The following is an 18,210-nucleotide window of genomic DNA, read 5'->3' as shown; positions in this document are numbered from 1 at the left end:
TCTAGGAGGCATTTTGGAGCCACTGCACAGACCAGCTGGAGCAGGTGTGATTCATCTTTTGTGAGATGAACTCTTTCGGACAATAAAGAGTGTTTTCTTTCTCATGATCTATGTACCTGACTTTAACCAGACTCTTGAGAAGTTATCCGGCTTTGGGTATTATATGGACTGTATCCATCAGGAACCTTAATGGTTGACTAAACTTTTTGTCACAGAATAAGGGGTGGGGAGAGGAGGAGAGGAGCCTATGCTAATAATAGCTTCATGGATGGCACTCAATTCTCTTCTTGTTTTGTTTCTTGACACTGAATCATGGAGAGAGAACCTCAATTACTGGTCCTTGATTTGGCTGCGTGTTGGGCTGCTAATGATTTCCTTGATGACTTTCTAATGAAGACTTTTAAAAATAGATTCGTACAGGTGACAAATACAATAGCTTCATTTTTAGGTCTTACATTCCATCCCCTCCCCATTGCCTTTGTTTTCTACAAAGGTGCATTCCCCATATGCCAGTGTAGGATATTTCAGGTCTTCCCCTGAAAGAATGTTTATTCCCTAAGGACAGACTTCCCCTTTTATCTTTTTAACTCCAGTGCTTAGCACATAGTGGGAGCGGTTTTTTAAATGCTCATCGATTGATTAATCTATTGTGAAGGTTTATGAGTCTTCTCTGTTGGGAACCTATGGTGGGGGTGGGTACTGAGGTCTGCAGCTGTGATTTGTTTTTCCCCTCCAATGACCCAATTTAATTTAATTTGATTAATCTGTAAATCATCTTCACTTCATAGTTAATGAGAGGGAGGGAAACCAAGGAAGCAGTTAGTGATATGTGTTTGTGAAATGCTCAGAGATAAAGACAGAAGTGATTATGAAGAACAGATATGATTTTTTTATAGCTTTAGCTTGAACACCAAATAAATCATTCTAGAGATTAGACAAAAACTCAGAACTGACACCATGTAGTGAATGTTTCCCCTTTGTCTATACAGATCGTTTCACAGAGGAAGCTGTCCAAATCCTTACTGAAGCATGGAAACACTGCAGGAAAGTCTTCCATAACGGTAAGTTTCCATCTGGATGAGGTCAATGTCCCTGATGAGATGATCAAAATGAATTGGAGGCAGGAGAATGAAGGACACATTTTAGTTGCCTATGGTTTGCTATGGATCACCCATGGATACCTTTGTTTCTGCTTCCTCTCCTGCCAACAAAACTTAGATGCCAACACTATAACAGAGGAGAGGATAAAGAAAGAACAAAAAGACAGATCAGTTAATCATCAGTCCTATTAATTGATAATAGTTTTGATAAAGATTTATTGAAGGATGATATCAGATTGCCACCATCTTGGGCTTCTAGAGATAATTGTCTTGAATGTACCAAACAAGCAGAGGCTTTTAGTTCAAAGCTTTAGGTCTCAAGTCTTCAATGTTGTGCTTTAATCTGAAAGTTTGGCATAATTTTGAAATATAATTTTTTTTAAAAAATTTCATAGGGAATCAGCTTTTAAATAAGTTGGAAAATTTTTCCAACCAATGACTTTGTAGACAAGAAAAAAGTGGGAGAAAGGGCTAGAATGATTTCAATTTTCAAAAGTCTACTGCTGAGCAGCTTTGAACTCCCACTTGAAACTTGAAAGTGATTGATCCACAGTGATGAAAATCCTCTCAGTGTTTGTTGTTGTTTTGGTTTAAATGGAAATTCAGAACTACTCCAAGTTGGCTGAGGGGCAAGTATCTGTCTAACATGAAATGCATGTCCTAGAAGAATTGTAGATGGTAGACTAGCTTCATTCTTTGCTGTTGCTAACATTCTTGACTACCTTTAAAGATGTTGTGAACCCTAATGGCTTACTTGCTATATGAAGCCAACTCACAAAATGTTGTTGGGTAGAGATACAGATGTAGGATTTAACATTGCTTCCCCCCCCAACATTACTTGAAGCTTGGCATACTTCCAAATCTTCCTCCCTCAAAGACCTTTCTACAGTGGCTGGCAGAAGCAAAGGATGGTGGTAAAAAAATATCTTCTTGGGCTAAATTTGACTTGTCCCAAATATACATTACAACCCTGACATGATATCTCTTTGAAAATTGTACATATGTGTAGTATTATTATTATGATTATTATTATTTATACAGACCTGTGGTTACCTGGGTCTACACATAGCACTTTTTTGGGGTTTTGTTTATTTATTTTTACAAGGCAATGGGGTTAAGTGACTCACCCAAAGTCACACAGCTAAATAATTAGTGTCTTGAGATTGAATTTGAACTCAGATCCTCCTGACTCCAAGGTCAGGATCTATCCACTGTGTCATCTACCTGTCCCTACATATGGCATTCTTTTTTTTAGGTTTTTGCAAGGCAATGGGGTTAAGTGACTTGCCCAAGGCCACACAGCTAGGTAATTATTAAGTGTCTGAGACCGGATTTGAACTCTTGACTCCAGGACCAGTGCTCTATCCTCTACGCCACCTAGCTGCCCCTACATATAGCACTCTTGATGAGGATGTACCAATGAAGATAGGTACCAGCTCTGTCATTTACAGTTAGAGAGCTATACCTGGAATATAGTTTGTCACTTGTTCAAGGTCACATAGCCAATGTGTGTCCAAGGAACTTGAAATTGTTTTTCCTTCCAACAAGATTGGCACATCCATTATTCCTTGATTCTTCCAGTAATAGAAAACATGCTCTTGTAAGTTCCCACTTCACAATTAGTTAGGTTGCCAAATCTCACAATCAGGAGAGTTCCTCAGAACAGACTGCAAATCAGAAAAAATGACTATAATGCCATTCTATATATCAATATACATACATATATACATGTACATAAAGCTATTCTGTCTTCCCTGTTCTTTCAGCTTAAGTGTGAAAAGCTCCTTGGATAGAAACTCTGTTCCTTCAGGTAGATAACTATTTTATAGCTTCTAGTTTTAAAGAGTAGCATAGGACAATAAGAAGTTAAGTGACTGACTCCAGGTCATACAGCCAGTATATGCTAGGGGCAAGTCTTGAACTTGGACTTTCCTAACCATAAGACCAGCCCTCTATCCAATCCACCACACTGCCCCACATATATGTCTCTATATGTGTTTAAAAAGAGAGGAATGCAGTAGTGGGTAAGTCCATGTATATACTAGAAAATTACACCAATTTTTCACCACATGGGCTTTTTACAAACTACACTTGAGGAGAAAGTGTAACCTAAATATAGAAAAGTTTCGTACATGAATATGGGGAAGCCATATTTCCCCTCTTTTCTTAAGCTCACCTGTTTAGCCTTACTATCAGCCACAGGACTAACTCTTCAGTCTCCTGGTAGTCTGAGCATTTGTAACAGATGGACCTAATTCAAAAGGGAACAGTTGAACTTGGAGAGAACTGATTGGATCAGACATTAGAACAGAGCTAACTAGAGTTTTGGTCCCCAAATGCTTAATGAGGATGAAGTATTACTTATAAGTATGAACTGGGGGTAGAGGAGAGGGGGAGGTGATTCTCTGTAGGACTAGCAACTGGTTTCCAAGCCAATGCTTTGAATGCCACTGTCTGTGGTGCTGTTAGATCATACCAAGGGTCTTTCCCGGGAATGTGTCATCTGTAGGTCAAAGGTTACTAGATGTAGAAAAGACCTCAGAAGTCCATCCTTTTTTATTACAGATAAATTGAGGTTCATGGCCAGTGACTGCCTAAGATCAAACCGGAAAAATATGGGCTGCCCCATTTTAGAAACTATTCCACTCAGAGAGTTCCAGAGGATAGATTTGAACCCAGGTTCTCTGGCTCCATTCAGCAATCTTTATACCATATAACTCTGTCTTCCTATGTTGGGACAATATACTTAGGTGCATGTCTTCTCTGCATTTCTGTCCATCAGAGAATGTGAAATTTTACCAGAACATATGCAGCTTGAATAATAATTAGCTAGTCACCCTGGAGAGTAGAATTAGCCATGATTTAAAAATGCACATTTGTCAAACAAACAAACAAAACCAACTTTTCTTGATCCCTCCTTTCTTCTGATCCCCTTCATTCCCTTAGTGGTACTCCAGTATTTGGTTCCCAGATTTTAACTCCTTTGCCTCTTGACATTTCCCTATACTTTCCTTAATTAGCAGAACTCTCCCTTCTTCTTAGCAGTCATAGAGGCATAGGACTGAAAACATTAGCATTCATTCCTTCTCACGATGAAGGCCACGATTAGGCACTGGAGGCCTGGGTACCTGGTGATTTTGCCTGGGCCCAAGAAAATACATATAGAACTTATATTTAACGTATAGAGCAGGCTTAAAAAAACAATTGGGCTTAGTATCCATATTAAGCGCTAATTAATTAAAATAAGAAGCTCTCAGACAGAACATTTCTTCCCCTGCTCCTTACCCCTCTGCTACCACCACCACCACTAGTAATAACCTCTTTAGCATTGTCCTCACCATCTCTGTCTCCCATTCCCCTCCTCCCTGCCAGAAATGATACCCCAGAGGCTCTGCACTCAAAGGTCTCTCCCTGAGAACTTTTCACACTTCCTAAATTGATTGTCCCCAATCTGTTTATCCCAGGGACAAGAACATAGGTCTACAGTCTCTGACACAGGGCTGCATTCAAATGGAAGTGGGAAATGTAAAATTAGGATTAGTTTGAGAAAAGAAAACTGACTCATTTAAAATTTCTAGAGATGGGGAGAAATCCACAAACTTCCTCGGCAATTCATGTCAATAGCTCATTACTCTCCAGATTTTCTCTGTCACACCATTGAAATCTCTTCAGCCTCAAGTTGATTTTACCCTTGGACTGCACATGCCACTCCTGCAGCCTCTGCCTCTGATTGACTGGTTTCTTCTGAAACCTCCATATGAAGAAAGACACCCAGAGTTGCCCTGTTGTCATCCTTCTTGAGCCTGCACTCCATACTTTCCTTACCATACCCCTGTATAGGCATCTCCACTTTTAATCTCCCTCCTCTCCTTTCAATTAGAATGTGAGCTTCTTGATGGTAGGGACCTTCTTCCTCTCTGCTTGAATTTTCATCTCCAATGTTTTACACATAATTAGTTTTTAATAAATGCTTGTTGTCTTAATTTGACTCATTGCCCTTAAAATAAAAATGTTCTAATATCTTACCTTTACCCATACCTATACTCCTACCAATACCCCTGAAGTTTAAGCCCTTTCTCCTACTCTTCCATTTATAGCCAATGACTTCACAAATATACCTCCATATATTTGGAATCTCTTTTTTTGTGAGAAAGCAGGGTAGATACTTCCTGTTTCCTACCAGTGATGGTAAGAATCATTTTTTGACCCACTATGGTAAAGAACCCTGCATCTAGATTCAGAAAAGACCTAGGTTCAGATTCAGTCTCTGACACTGCTAGCTGAATGACTTTGGATGAGGAGTTTGCTAACTCTGGGCCTCAGTTTCTTCATCAGTAAAGTGAGCACCATAACACCTGCTTCACAGAATTGTTGGGATGGTCAACTTCAGTGAGATGTTAAGTGCTTTGTAAATAGGGAAGCTTCCAGTCATTTTGCTGATTCTGTTGTTCTGCCTCGCAGGTACAGAGCTGACCTTATATCTACTTCTTCCATCTAGGTGATTGCTGAGGAGCTATCCGGTAACGATGACTACATTGAATTGGCATTCAATGCCCGGAAATTGGATGACAAGGTAAAATGTTTGCTATTAACCTTATCGGAAGATAAAATCAACCAAGTTTAATGAGATTCTTACTCACATGTGCACACACTCACACATATACACCGAGATTTTTATTCAGTCAGCTTCTATTAATCAGATCAAAGATTCCAGATCAATGAGCAAAACACTTTCCCAAACCTGTGAAGCAATTAAAAAGAGGGTCTGGGAGTGTAATGAAAACAATTTAATTACACACAAACCCCCTCCATTTCCAAATGCCAGAGAAAAGACGGGTCACTTATGAATTGGGTCCTCCCTGTTGTCTTTCCTCATATTCTCTGTATAGTTTGTATTTGCATATCTTTGTCCCTAGTATTATCCACCCCCATAGAACACTAGTTTTGCATTGTGTGGTGATCAACTATGATAGACTCGGCTCCTCTCAGCAGTTCATCAAGCAAAGCTAATTCTGAAAGACTTGTGATGGAAAATGCTATCCACAAAGAGGAATAACTATGAAGCCTAAATATAGACCAAAGTATACTATTTTCACCTTTTAAAATTTTCTTTTATATTTTTTTCTTCTCATGATTTTTCCCCTTTTGTTCTGATTCTTCTTTCATAACATGATTAATATGTAAATATTTTATATATGATTGTACATGTATGCCCTATGTCATGGGAAGAGAAGAAAGGAAAATGTGAAACTCAAAATATTACAAAAAATAAATTTTGAAAACTAATCTTACATGTAATTAGAAAAAATAAAATTTAAATTTTGAAAAGAAACTTAAAGTTGAAAGTTAAAGATAAAACCAGAATTCTTTTTGTTTTTTTCTCCCCAGTACCTCAGACAGTACTTGGTTTATATAGATTCTTGATAAATACTTGTCAAAAGACTGAACTTGTTAAATACCTAAACAGAGGAATCTCAAAACTTGAAACTTCTTAGGTGGAAGATATTTTGGTGGCCCAGAAATCCTCTAAAGAAAGGTAACCCACTGGACTTCTGACTGTTAGCCATTTCAATCCTCAATACCAATATCTCCAGTAGGTTTCTTTCTCCTTGGGCTTCATATTCATATCATTACCTTTAAAATAGTGAGTTTCTTCTAATTCTCCTTTGAGATGGCTTTGTGGTATCAGCTAAGGTTCTCATAGACAGAAAATCATGGGGCTGAAAAGCATCTCAAAGGTCATTTTCCTGAGCTGAGGTCCAAGATAAAGAGCCCTGTCCAAGGTCACAAAGCTGGTTAATAGAAAAATCGGGTTTAGAATTCAGGTTTTCTCCCTTTCATTCTAGCATTCAGCATGTTTGCTCCCCTCAGCCCCTTCACCCCTCCTAAAACTCCCCTTTTTAAGAGGCAAAAATGATGCACAGAGAAGGCAATGCTGAATTTCACTTGGAGTCTCAGTTCTACTGCATAATGGCTGTATGACCTGGAATCAATACTTAAAATCTGTAAACCTTATTTTTTCCTTCTGTGAAATGAGAATATTAGTACTAGCATTAAGTTGCATTGGTAATTTTTATATGGTACCATAGAAATGTTATTTTTTTTTCCTTTTTGCCATAAAGCTTCATGAAGTTTGTAATTTTAAAGCTTTCAGTTCCTGGTACAAAGAATTAGGGAAAAAAACAGTTAAATGTTATAATAGAAACTGCAGAATGACTGAATAAGCTGTAGCAGATAAACATAATAATATTTTTGTACCTTTAGAAAAATCATAGCTATCAGGAACACATAAGAAGACTTGTATGAACTAAATAGAATCAGAAAACAATAGACAAAAAATCAGTACAATGATATACTGAAAAGAATTCTTTAAGGAAGGTAAATGTTATGTAATAATACTATGTAATAAACTGATCTTGGCACCAGAGAAATGATAAGATAATGTACCTCACCTCTTTCCTTGAAGAGATAAGAAGATGGGGACTTTGGGTGCAGAATGTCATATACAATGTCCAACCTGAGTGTTATATCAGTTGCCTTTTATTGCTTGGTTTCTTTTGTTATAAGGAAAGTCTCCATTGAAATGGGTTTATCTGGAAGTGATCATGATGTAAAAAAGTACCAATAATTTTTTTTACTAAAATTAATTCATAATAAGTATCCAGAAACCTAAGTGGGAGGAGCTCAAATTAATGGCATTACTATTGATGGCTTTCCCATTTAAGGGTTGTAATTCCTTCTGGGTCATAACTTAAAGTCTCTGCTTCTGCCTTATAAGAGTGAAGATATTTTCCTGAATGCTGGGAAATTTGGCATTCCACGCTCGGGACTATTTAATTGATCAATCAACAAGTCTTTAATAAGCATTTACCATTCAATATTACCATAAACCATTCACTATTCTGGGAGTTAGAGACACAAAAACAAAAATGAAATGGTCCCTGCCCTCAAGGAACTTACATTCCATTAGGATAAACAGTATGTACAGAGATAACCAAATAGACAATATATATGGAACAAATGGGAAGGAACAGTAGCAACTGGGGATTTGGGGAAAAATTTCATGTAGAAGTTGTCAGTTCATCCAAATTTTAAAGGAAACTCAGGGGTGAGAATACAATGTCTTCAGGGCATGGAGGTAGACAGAAGATGGATGGAAGTATTAGAGGAAAAGTGGAACTAGAATGTAAAGTGTGCAAAGTAAAGAGTCATGTAATAATTCTGGGTGACTAAGTTTCAACTGCCAAAAAGCTTGTATTTCATTCTGGCAGTAATAGGGAATCATAGGAGCTGGTAGAGTAGGGACTTGACCTGTTTTAGGAACATCATTATGGCAATCATGTGGAGGATGGATCAGAGAAGACAGACTTGAGACAATTAAGAGAGTACTGCCTAGATTATGGTCCAGGTGAGAGTAGATGAAGGTCTGTGCTGAGATGGTGGTCACATGAGTAGTGAGAAGAGAATAGCTGCAATAGTGTGGAGGTAGAACTACCTAATTCAAGGCAGTGAGTAGGTAGTAGAGCAGAAACAGCTCTAAACTTGGAACCAAGCAGAACTGAGTTCAATTCAAGCTTCAGATAATAGAGACTCAAGGTTAAGAACATCTCCTGTAGTTCATTTAGCAATGCCAAGTTTCTATAATTCTCTGGCCTTCCATGAGAATTATATCATTAAAAATCTCTTCTTCAGGCTGTAGGGATAGCACCAGTCCATAATAGAGAGAGGGCAAAGATTCATCTTCACTATGGTAGAACAGGATGAGACTTCTCCAAAATGAACCTCAAGTCAGTTCCATTAGTCACTGCTAAAGAAAAGTCCTCCCTGTAGATTCCAGAGGTCTAGTTTTCTATCTTGTTCTTAGAGAGGGTCTTTTTTGTTTGTTAGAAGCCTGAAAGAGGTGAGGAATATGTATTTACTGTACTTAAAGACTTAAGGTGGGAAGGGAAGGAAGGATCCTGATAGAAGTTAGCGTCCTGATAGCTTTACTCAACACTGCAGATATTATTGATCACATCCTCATGGATTGTCACCATATTCAGCACAAATATTTCAAAAGTCACACCACTCTGAGAACATTCCCACACCTTGATCTCTCAGAAAGGGGCAAGAGAGAAGGGGAAGTAGCAATTCAGAGAATTAGAAGAAGGAACCAAATTCCCTTTCAAGATGAGTGATTTCCTTCATTAGAGCAGTACTGAACCTTGGACTCTGGCTTCTAATAGTACCTTAAGAATGTTGCAGCCCAAACCTTAATGAAGTCACTAACCTGACTTGGTCTTAATTTCCTCATCTGTTAAATGAGACAGTAGATTTTTTACAACAGGCTGTTCCATCTCTAAATGCATGAGTAATTCTGTGAAACCCCAAATACTATGATTTTCATCTTCCCTAAAGGGTTAAATAATTATGTTCACCATAAATCAGTGTTACTGTGGGACATCCCCTCTTCCCAAGTAGACTCTAGTCTCAATGGAAGAGGACTTTGGCAGGAATGGAGGGTAGAAGCAAAAGTGCAAATAGTTGATGCCTTTGGAAGTCTACATCCTCCAAAAATATGAGGATACTCTTGGCAGGTACGCAAAATGAAAGCTAGTCCTAGTAGCTAAATGACTCCACTTTAGTTTTGTCCAAGATCGAAAATTATTTCAGTACTTTAGACAAAGCATTGGTGTTTCTTCAGAAAAGGTCGGTGAAGGTGTCCCTTTCTTTGTTTGAAAATTATACTTACAAGTCAAAGAAAAGGGTCCATTAGAAAACCTTAAAATCCAATAAATTGGTCCAGAAATTGATTATAGTCAACACTGAAAATGTTTACTGGGAAATTCATCAATTCTAAAATCATCTCTTATCACCTATGACAGCAAACCTCAACTTTATCAGGTGAAAAGACTGAGAGAAAAATGAGAAACTGTCACCAAAAACCCCACAAAAAACAAAGCCAAGTATAAGATTAAAACTGTCTTGCTGGTCAAGGACAAGATGAGAGTGATAAAAATTACCACCTCATGTGGGATTTTCTTCTTCCTTTCCTTTTGAGTATCACAAAGGAAGAAGTAATTTCCTCAAGAGATTGACTTTGCCCCTGCTAAGACACCTGTGTCCATTTACTTAAGTTAGCCTTAAACCAGCTTCATTCTCTTTACATGTATTTCTCTCTCCAATAAAAACCTTTCAAATATCTCTTTCTTTTTGCTCCCTCCAGAAAAACCCCTTTTACCAACTAGTGAAACTGGACTTGGTAGTTTTATCAATATTTTTTTTAAAAAAATTTAAAACCACAGTGCACCTTACCCAGTTTTTCATCCAAAGTAGAGATGTCAAATCCCTTCCTTTAGACCTTTGGGTTATCTTGCATGCCTCTAGCTAATTAACCTTGGCTTTCTGTCCTATTAAAACTCTATGCAATAGCCATGTAGTGGGGCAAAAGATTCTACTAAGAATTGGAGTACACCAGGAAAATCCCATCACACTCATCCACCCACTTGCTGTGCCAGGAAATCTTAAAGCACTCTCCTCCAAATAAGTCATCTTTGAGAGATGCAAGATATATAGATTCCAGGGCAGCTAGGTGGCATAGTGGATAAAGCACCAGCCTTGGAGTCAGGAGTACCTGGGTTCAAATCCAGTCTCAGACACTTAATAATTAGCTAGCTGTATGGCCTTGGGCAAGCCACTTAACCCCATTTGCATTGCAAAAAAAAAAAAAGATATGTAGATTCCAAAGAGGCAGTGTAGAGCAGTAGAAAGCACTGGATTTGGAGTATGAGGACTTAGGTACAAATCTCCCTGTCATTATAGGTGTGACCTTAGGAAAGGTCACTTCATTTCTCTCAGCCTCACTTTCTTCACCTGTAAAATGAGTGGGTTGGATTAGATGTTTTCTGAGGTCCCTTCCAGGTCTAAAACTAAGGTCCTACAACATATGATTCAAAGCATTTGCTTACTCATCCCATTCAAAGCTAACCTGATTTTTCTGACAAATTATTCTCACTTCAATTCAAACCAGAGTCTCAACACTGAGGGCTACAGAAATATGAGCCTATTGAGGACAAGTAACTCATGTAAGGCTCCTTTCATTTTTGTTTTCTTAATCCTCCTTCCCAGCCCAAGTAGTCTGAATTTGTGGCTATGGGACCCTGGCCAAATCACATCAATTCCCTTGGCCTCAATCTTTCCATCTGTACAAGGAAGAACTCTAAGGTCCATTCAAGATCTAAAATTCCATTATGTAAATTTTTACTAGAAAGTGGCTTATATGTTGGGAATAGAAACCACCTTGTTTATTTTGTGTGTGGCATACCTTGCCATTCATCATCAGGCTTAGACTATGAATCAGAAAGACTTCAGTTCAAATTCTACTCTGCCATGGCCAAGTTGTATGATCATCAATACATTAATTCACATCTCTGAAACATAATTTCCTCTTCTATACAATGGAGTTAATATTACCTTCCATATCTACCTGGAACTGTTTTTCTTCTCAGGCTCAAATAGATGGAAAGTACTTTTTACCTCTTAAATCACTATTGTACATAATTGTCAGTTAAAATTAACTATCTTTATTCAACAATCATTTTATATTACAGGTGCTGTGCTAGCTACCAGAGGTACAAGGACTAAAACAAAACAGTCCCTATCCTCAAAGAGTTTACTTTCTAATTAGGAGGAACAAGGAAATAATGAAAAAAACAACAGAAGCTAGTATTTCTTTAGCCAGTTATTACGCTAATTTTTTTTTTTACAAATATTAGCTCACAGGCCAAACTGATCCCTTTTGCCAGTCATTACTCATTTCATTTCATCTCCTATCTCTATGCTTTTTGCCCAGGCTGTTTCCCATGTCTTTATTATTCCCATTTTACAATTGATGAAATGAAGGTAAGTGAAGATAATACCCAGGTAAGCGAATGCAAAGTAAATTAAAATTCCATTAGCAGAGGCTGCATTTGTTTGACCCATCATCCCAAGGAGATTCATTCATTCATTCGTTCATTTGACAAATCTCTGTAGATTTGTAGCTTACTGCCCTGCAATACAAAATTGACTTCCTCTTTACTGGCCAGAGAATAGGTGGTAGACTAGTATGTGTCCTCCAATTTAAAGCATTATTTCAAATGGTTTCACCCAACCAGGTTTGCTGGTCAGTGTCCTGAAATTGCTTTCTCAGTTCCGTTATGAGATCTCACATCAACATATAGAGATTGTTTGCTCTAAGGCTTGGGATGCTTTTAAATTCACTTAAGTGCTGCTAATTCAACATTTTACTGACTCGTGTTACAAGTTAAGAGTGTTCAAGCTCCTATTAATGGACTTTTCCACTCTAAGGTGTTCAGTCCATTTTTCTCTCAGGTCAGATGACAGTGACTTCCTCAGAGATCGAAGAATAGAGTGCTGTTATTTCTAACTGCTTTTTTTGTCTGGGCTCTTAATGAATGTCCCCCTTCCAAGCTGCAATGGATCCTTGGTTCTGTAATTACGACCTGATCTTACCTCCTTGGTCCTGCACAATTGATATCCAAGGGGACATAGCACTCTAAACATATCCAGACCCTACAATCAAGAAAAGAATTATATACCAATTAGTACTTCAACAAATATATTAAGTGCCTACTTTGTGCCAGGATAGATGGTAGGGATTCAAAGGGAGAGATGAAACTGTCCCTGTACCCAAAGAGCTTTTGGAGGGGAGACAGCAGGAATTGATGTCAATATATATATATATATAATAAATACAAAGTTATTTTGGCAGGGAGAAATTAATAGGATTTAGGAATAAGAGAAAGCCTCTTGTAGAAGGTTGCATTTGAACTAAGCTTTGATGGACACTTGTATTTTAAGAGGCAACCATAAGGGGAAGCATATCCAGACATGGGAAACAGCCTGGGCAAAAGCATAGAGACAGGAGACGAAATGAAATGAGTAATGACTGGCAAAAGGGATCAGTTTGGCCTGACCATAGGAAGTATGAAGAAGAATAATTTAGTATAATTCACCACCCACTATACAGAAATTCAGATATTATTGTACATTTAGAAATATATTGCTAATTGTTTTCATGAGAGGAGAATAAAATTATAGGCTCATTGACTGTTAGAGCTGCTGACTCTAAGGATTAATTCTTCCAATATCCTCATTTTACAAAGGAGGAAACTGAGGCATGAATAGGTTCAAGGCTTACCCATGGTTCCAGGAAACCAAAGAGCAGAGCCAGGATGGGAACTTATGTCCTTTTATTCCTGGAACATAGTTTTCCAGACCCAAGTATTAAATAACACTCAGTTTCAGAGATGAAGAATCTGAAAAATGCTGAGGTGTATGTTTGGTTGGTATATGCCTAATTGAGAAGGTCAGAGAGAGATTGAAGTGGGAGAGCCACTGTAAGTGACAGTGTTAAGTGTAAGACACTGTAAGTTTGGTTTTCAAAGAAAAGAGAAGCCAATTTTTTCCTATTTTAATGCAGCCCATTTAATTCACAGCATCTTTGTATTTGAAGACTTTTGTGGAGAACTCATCATAATGCTTGGAAGCAAAAGGGCTCTATTACATTAGCAGCTGACTGATAATTACCATATCAAGTAGGTTCAAGTATTCACTCCAGAACATTAGAACAGACAGAGCTTCTCCCCGTGATTTTCTTTTGTGATGGTCATGTTTATGAGAAAGTATAGAAGAAATTGGTGTTCAGAAGAAGACCTTAGTTTTTCATATTCACACATTGGGTCCATATGCTGCTACTGCTTCATGCTATGTGAACCAATAAAAGAAATTCACTAAAAGTTAGGTGAAATTCTCCTGGGTCAGGAACAAAGTCTTAAGAAGAAAATTTAGTACCTGGAGGCAAATTCATTTGTGCAATCCTGGTTTGAATAGTTTGAGGAGAGTGGAGAGTGGAGAGTGGAGAGGGAGGGAGGGAGGGAGGGAGGGAGGGAGAGAGAGAGAGAGAGAGAGAGAGAGAGAGAGAGAGAGAGAGAGAGAGAGAGAGAGAGAGGAAGGATCATAGAGGAGATTGAGAAACTAGGATTGAGAGATTTAGAATGTCAAAAGGAGGGTGAGTGTGGATAAGGAAGAAGACTGGGTTCTATTGGAGAATGAGAGAGACTGACCTTGAACTCTGAAGATGAGAGCAACAAGGATAAATGAACTTGAAAGGAAGAGAGATGGTTTGGGAATAGTAGTGGCAAAGGAATGGTCCTTCTCCTCCTCCTGGTATTGTGTCAGTAGGTGACTGAAGAGAGTACTAAGAGATGTGGCATCTTTAGCTGACAATTACAAGAAGAAAAGAATATGAGAGGAAGAGCTCTAAGATAAAGAGAGGAGGATATTAATACAGGAGGATTCCAGAGGGTATTGTGAAAAGGAAGAGCAGAAGTAGATAGAAATTGGGAAAGGCGGCTAGGGCTACATTCACCAAGAAGTATGACAGAGGTAGTCATTGGACATTAATTTAACCAATGGCAAGGATCCTAAAAACAAGATACATGTTGCAAAAAAGTCTAAGCTAGTGGGAAACCAAGGCCCAGGAAAGGATAGGATTACCGGGCCTTCAAAGGTAGCAGAACAGGAATTGCTCCCATGGAGGTGGAAACACATTCCCACCCCAAGGGGTCTACATCTTGGAGAAAACCTGATTCTCCCCATCCTGGGTTCAACTCTGGGTGAGAGCAGACAACATATTGAATGCAAAGTCAGCTTTTCTTAGATTTCTATGGCTTACTCTAGTAACCTTGACAAGGTTTGGGGACCTCTGTGCATATCAGTATGTTTATCTAAAAAAATAAGAGAGTTCCCTCCAACCTGTGGGTGAGAAATTATTACCTCCATTAACATGACCACCATCATCATCCATATCACCTTCATCTTCATCATTTTGCTTCTTGCTGCTTTCAAATCTCTAGCAGCTTACTGCCCTACAATACACAGTTGACTTCCTCTTTACTGGCCAGAGAATAGGTGCTAGATTAGTGTGTATCCTCCTTTTTAATAGCAATTTTCACAGAAGCTAAATATAATTAAAGTGCCCAATTCATTAAGACTTGATTGTACTGCACAGTCACCAGGGGCCTTGCTAATAGCTTATAGCTGAGCAAAAGAAAACCTGAAAATTCTCTTCTTGTAGAACCACCAAGGTGATGACTATAAAATTGGGTCTGCATAGGTTTTGGAAAGTCTACAAGGCTAACCACTTTTATTTTAGTTTAATATATGTCTCTATTCTTATGACTTATTTTAAACCAGAAAGCCTTGCCTCTCCTAAAATATACTAATATGATGACAGGATTAATGACACATGTAAATTTTAATTTTCTTCTAAATGCACCTATAATGAAAGGGACATCTGATGCCTTAATTTGTTTATTTCCATTTATTCCAACTGGCCCATGGCCTCACAAGTCTCCAGTGATACAAGTCACATTCAATTCATTTATGTCTGCTCATCCTGTCTATGACTCCCATAAATCTACCCAAAGGACCATCCTCAACTTCTCTTGACCTTTTATGGGCACCAATTCAACGTGACAACTATCAAATATCCCTTTCTCTCTCTCTACATGACTAGCCCTTTGTTTAAACTGCTCGTACACTTATCTAACAATATCTTTTACATGGTTTTTTCCACACTATCTCTCGTCTGAAATGTGTTGCATCCTGTTCACAGCCACCATATGTCTCTCCACTGCTCTTTGGGTGAACCTCATTGTTAATTCCCTAGGAACCATAGTATAGCAGGAATTGGAGCCCAGATGACTACCACTATCCTTCACATTTAATCTCCTCTTTCTGGGCTCTCACCCTAGTTGTTCTCATGACTAGAATGCACTTCTGTCTGTTCTCTGCCTCTTAGAATATTCATCCTTCAACACTCAACTCAAGAACTCTCTCTAAATGAGATGTTTTCTGCACCCAACCAGATGCTAAGGCCTACCCCCAGCAAATAGATAACCTTAAATTTACTTTGTATAGATTTGGTGTCTATTGGTATGCTTACTTATTTTTTCCCCAAAGAAAGTAAGCTCCTTGAGGAAAGAATTATTTAATGTTGGTCTTCCTAGTCCTGGCCCAAGCTCAGTTAAGTATGCCCTTGGAAAATGATTGATTGATGAATTGAACATAATGGTTTTTAGATGGTAGAGAAATCTGGGATAATTAAAAGAAGCCTTTTCCAAAGGCAGTCTAGCCTGTTTTTCCTCTTGCTGCTCAATGAGGCTAAAAAATAGAAGCAAAGTTGTGAAGGGCTTTATGTGCTATAAACAAAGGAGAAGTTTATACTTTATCTTAAAGACAGTAAGAGGGTGCAGGTTGGTGATGCAGTAAATATCAGGAAGGAACTGAGTTCAAATCCAGCCTCAGACTCTGATTGATTGTGTGACCCTGAGAAAGTCACTTAACTCCAATTGCCTTAAAAAAATACATTGAGAAGCTATTGCAGTTCATTAAGGAGAGGATCTACATGGTCATATCAGTATTTAAGGAAAATTCCTCTAGTAACAGCATATAGAAAGACCTGGGATGGGGAAAGGCCTGAGGCAGAGATCCTGATTAGAAGGTTGTTGGAATAATCTAAGTTCACATGCTGAGGGCTTGAACTCAGGTGGTAGTTAGAGAAGTGGAATGAAAGGTGAGATGGGAGAGTGCTAGGAAAGTAGAGATGGCAATAGCTGCCCCTAATTGGATATTATGTGAAATGAGGGAGAGGGAGAGATTCAGGTTACTGCCAAAGTCATAAGATTGGGAGGATGGGAGTACCTTTGGCACCCCCAAAGGGAGGTTGGGAATAAAGGTCATTGGGTGGAAAATTGACTTGAACTACAATACAAAACTGGAGAAGACTCATTTAATCCATTGATATTAGGAATTATAAAGTGTGTGTGGGGGAAATAGGGATTGATGGGATAGAGTAAATAGCAAAAGAAAATGGAGTATAATATGAATCAAACAGAATTATTATGTTTAAACCCTTAGAGACCAGGAATCTGATAGTGACATTGATGATGATGAGAAAGTTAGAATTTGAAGCTTATGTCTCAGAAAAAGTGATGAGATTGATTTTGGAAATATAATAATCAAATGGTCATTTCTCTTCAGGCACATGAAATAAGTGAATCTTCTTTATTAAAGTATATTAAAATTAATATATTTATTCCCCAAATCATAATGTCAGAGTAAGATGCTGAGATTTTTAAACTACTCCAACTTAAGGGGTTAGCTTCCTTAAGGGGTTAGCAGCTAGGTTTGGATAGACTGGATTAAGCATTAGACTTAAAACTGGAAAATTTTGAGTTTGAAAGGTACTGACCAGCTGTGTGACTATGAACAAGTCACTTAACCTCTGTTTGCCCAGGTTTCATTGTCTATAAAAATAGATATAATAGTAACCCTTCATAGGCTTGTCATCAGGATCAAATGCAATAATATATGTGGAGTGTTTTGCAAATAACAGTGTAGATAAATGCTAGATATGATAATGTCTTACTATCTGACAAAAACTGCTGAGAAATTAGACATCAATATAGAAGAAATTATTTTAAAATCAAAACATCCCACCTTAAACAAAGATAAGCTCCAAATAAGTACATATCTTAGTGATAAGAGGTCCTATCGTAAGCAAATTAGAGAAACATGAAAAAAAGCTCTCATATCAATAGATGAGTGAAAAATTCATGAACAAAGAAGAGAGAATCACAGAAGATAAAATGCATGATTTTTGTTATCTAAATTTTAAAAAGGTTTCACATAAACATATCCAATAAAGCTAAGATTAAAAAAAGAAAGCAATGGGGTATAGAGTGGGGAATCTTTGCAGCAAGTTTCTCTGATGAAAGTTTCATTTTGAAGTATGTGAAGAACCAATATAAACATGTAAAAATTAGAGCTATTCCCCATCTGATAAATAGTCTAAGAATAAGAACAAACAGTTCTCAAGAGAAAAATTCTAGTCTATCTAGAGCTGTTTAAAAAAGTGCTCCAAATCATTACTAGAGAAATGTACATTGAAACCATTCTGAAATTCTACCTTATACCTCTTAGATTGGTATAGATGACAAAAAAAGTAAAATTATAAATATTGGAGGAGAAAATAGGTGCATGGATGCACTATTGGTGAGCCTGT

General features: G+C 37.9%; 1 protein-coding gene across 1 annotated transcript in view; it reads left to right on the top strand.

Annotated features, from left to right (window-relative positions):
- CPNE4 (copine 4) overlaps window positions 1-18,210 on the top strand; it is a 340,001-nt gene that overhangs the window by 205,189 nt on the left and 116,602 nt on the right. Inside the window, exons 3-4 of the mRNA XM_074195809.1 lie at window positions 990-1,061; window positions 5,599-5,673. Coding sequence (XP_074051910.1) covers window positions 990-1,061; window positions 5,599-5,673 — 147 coding nt within the window. The remainder of the gene's footprint in view (window positions 1-989; window positions 1,062-5,598; window positions 5,674-18,210) is intronic.

The sequence above is a fragment of the Macrotis lagotis genome, chromosome 7, assembly GCF_037893015.1.
Source record: "Macrotis lagotis isolate mMagLag1 chromosome 7, bilby.v1.9.chrom.fasta, whole genome shotgun sequence".
NCBI lineage: Eukaryota > Metazoa > Chordata > Mammalia > Peramelemorphia > Peramelidae > Macrotis > Macrotis lagotis.
This window is presented reverse-complemented; position numbering and strand designations above follow the sequence as displayed.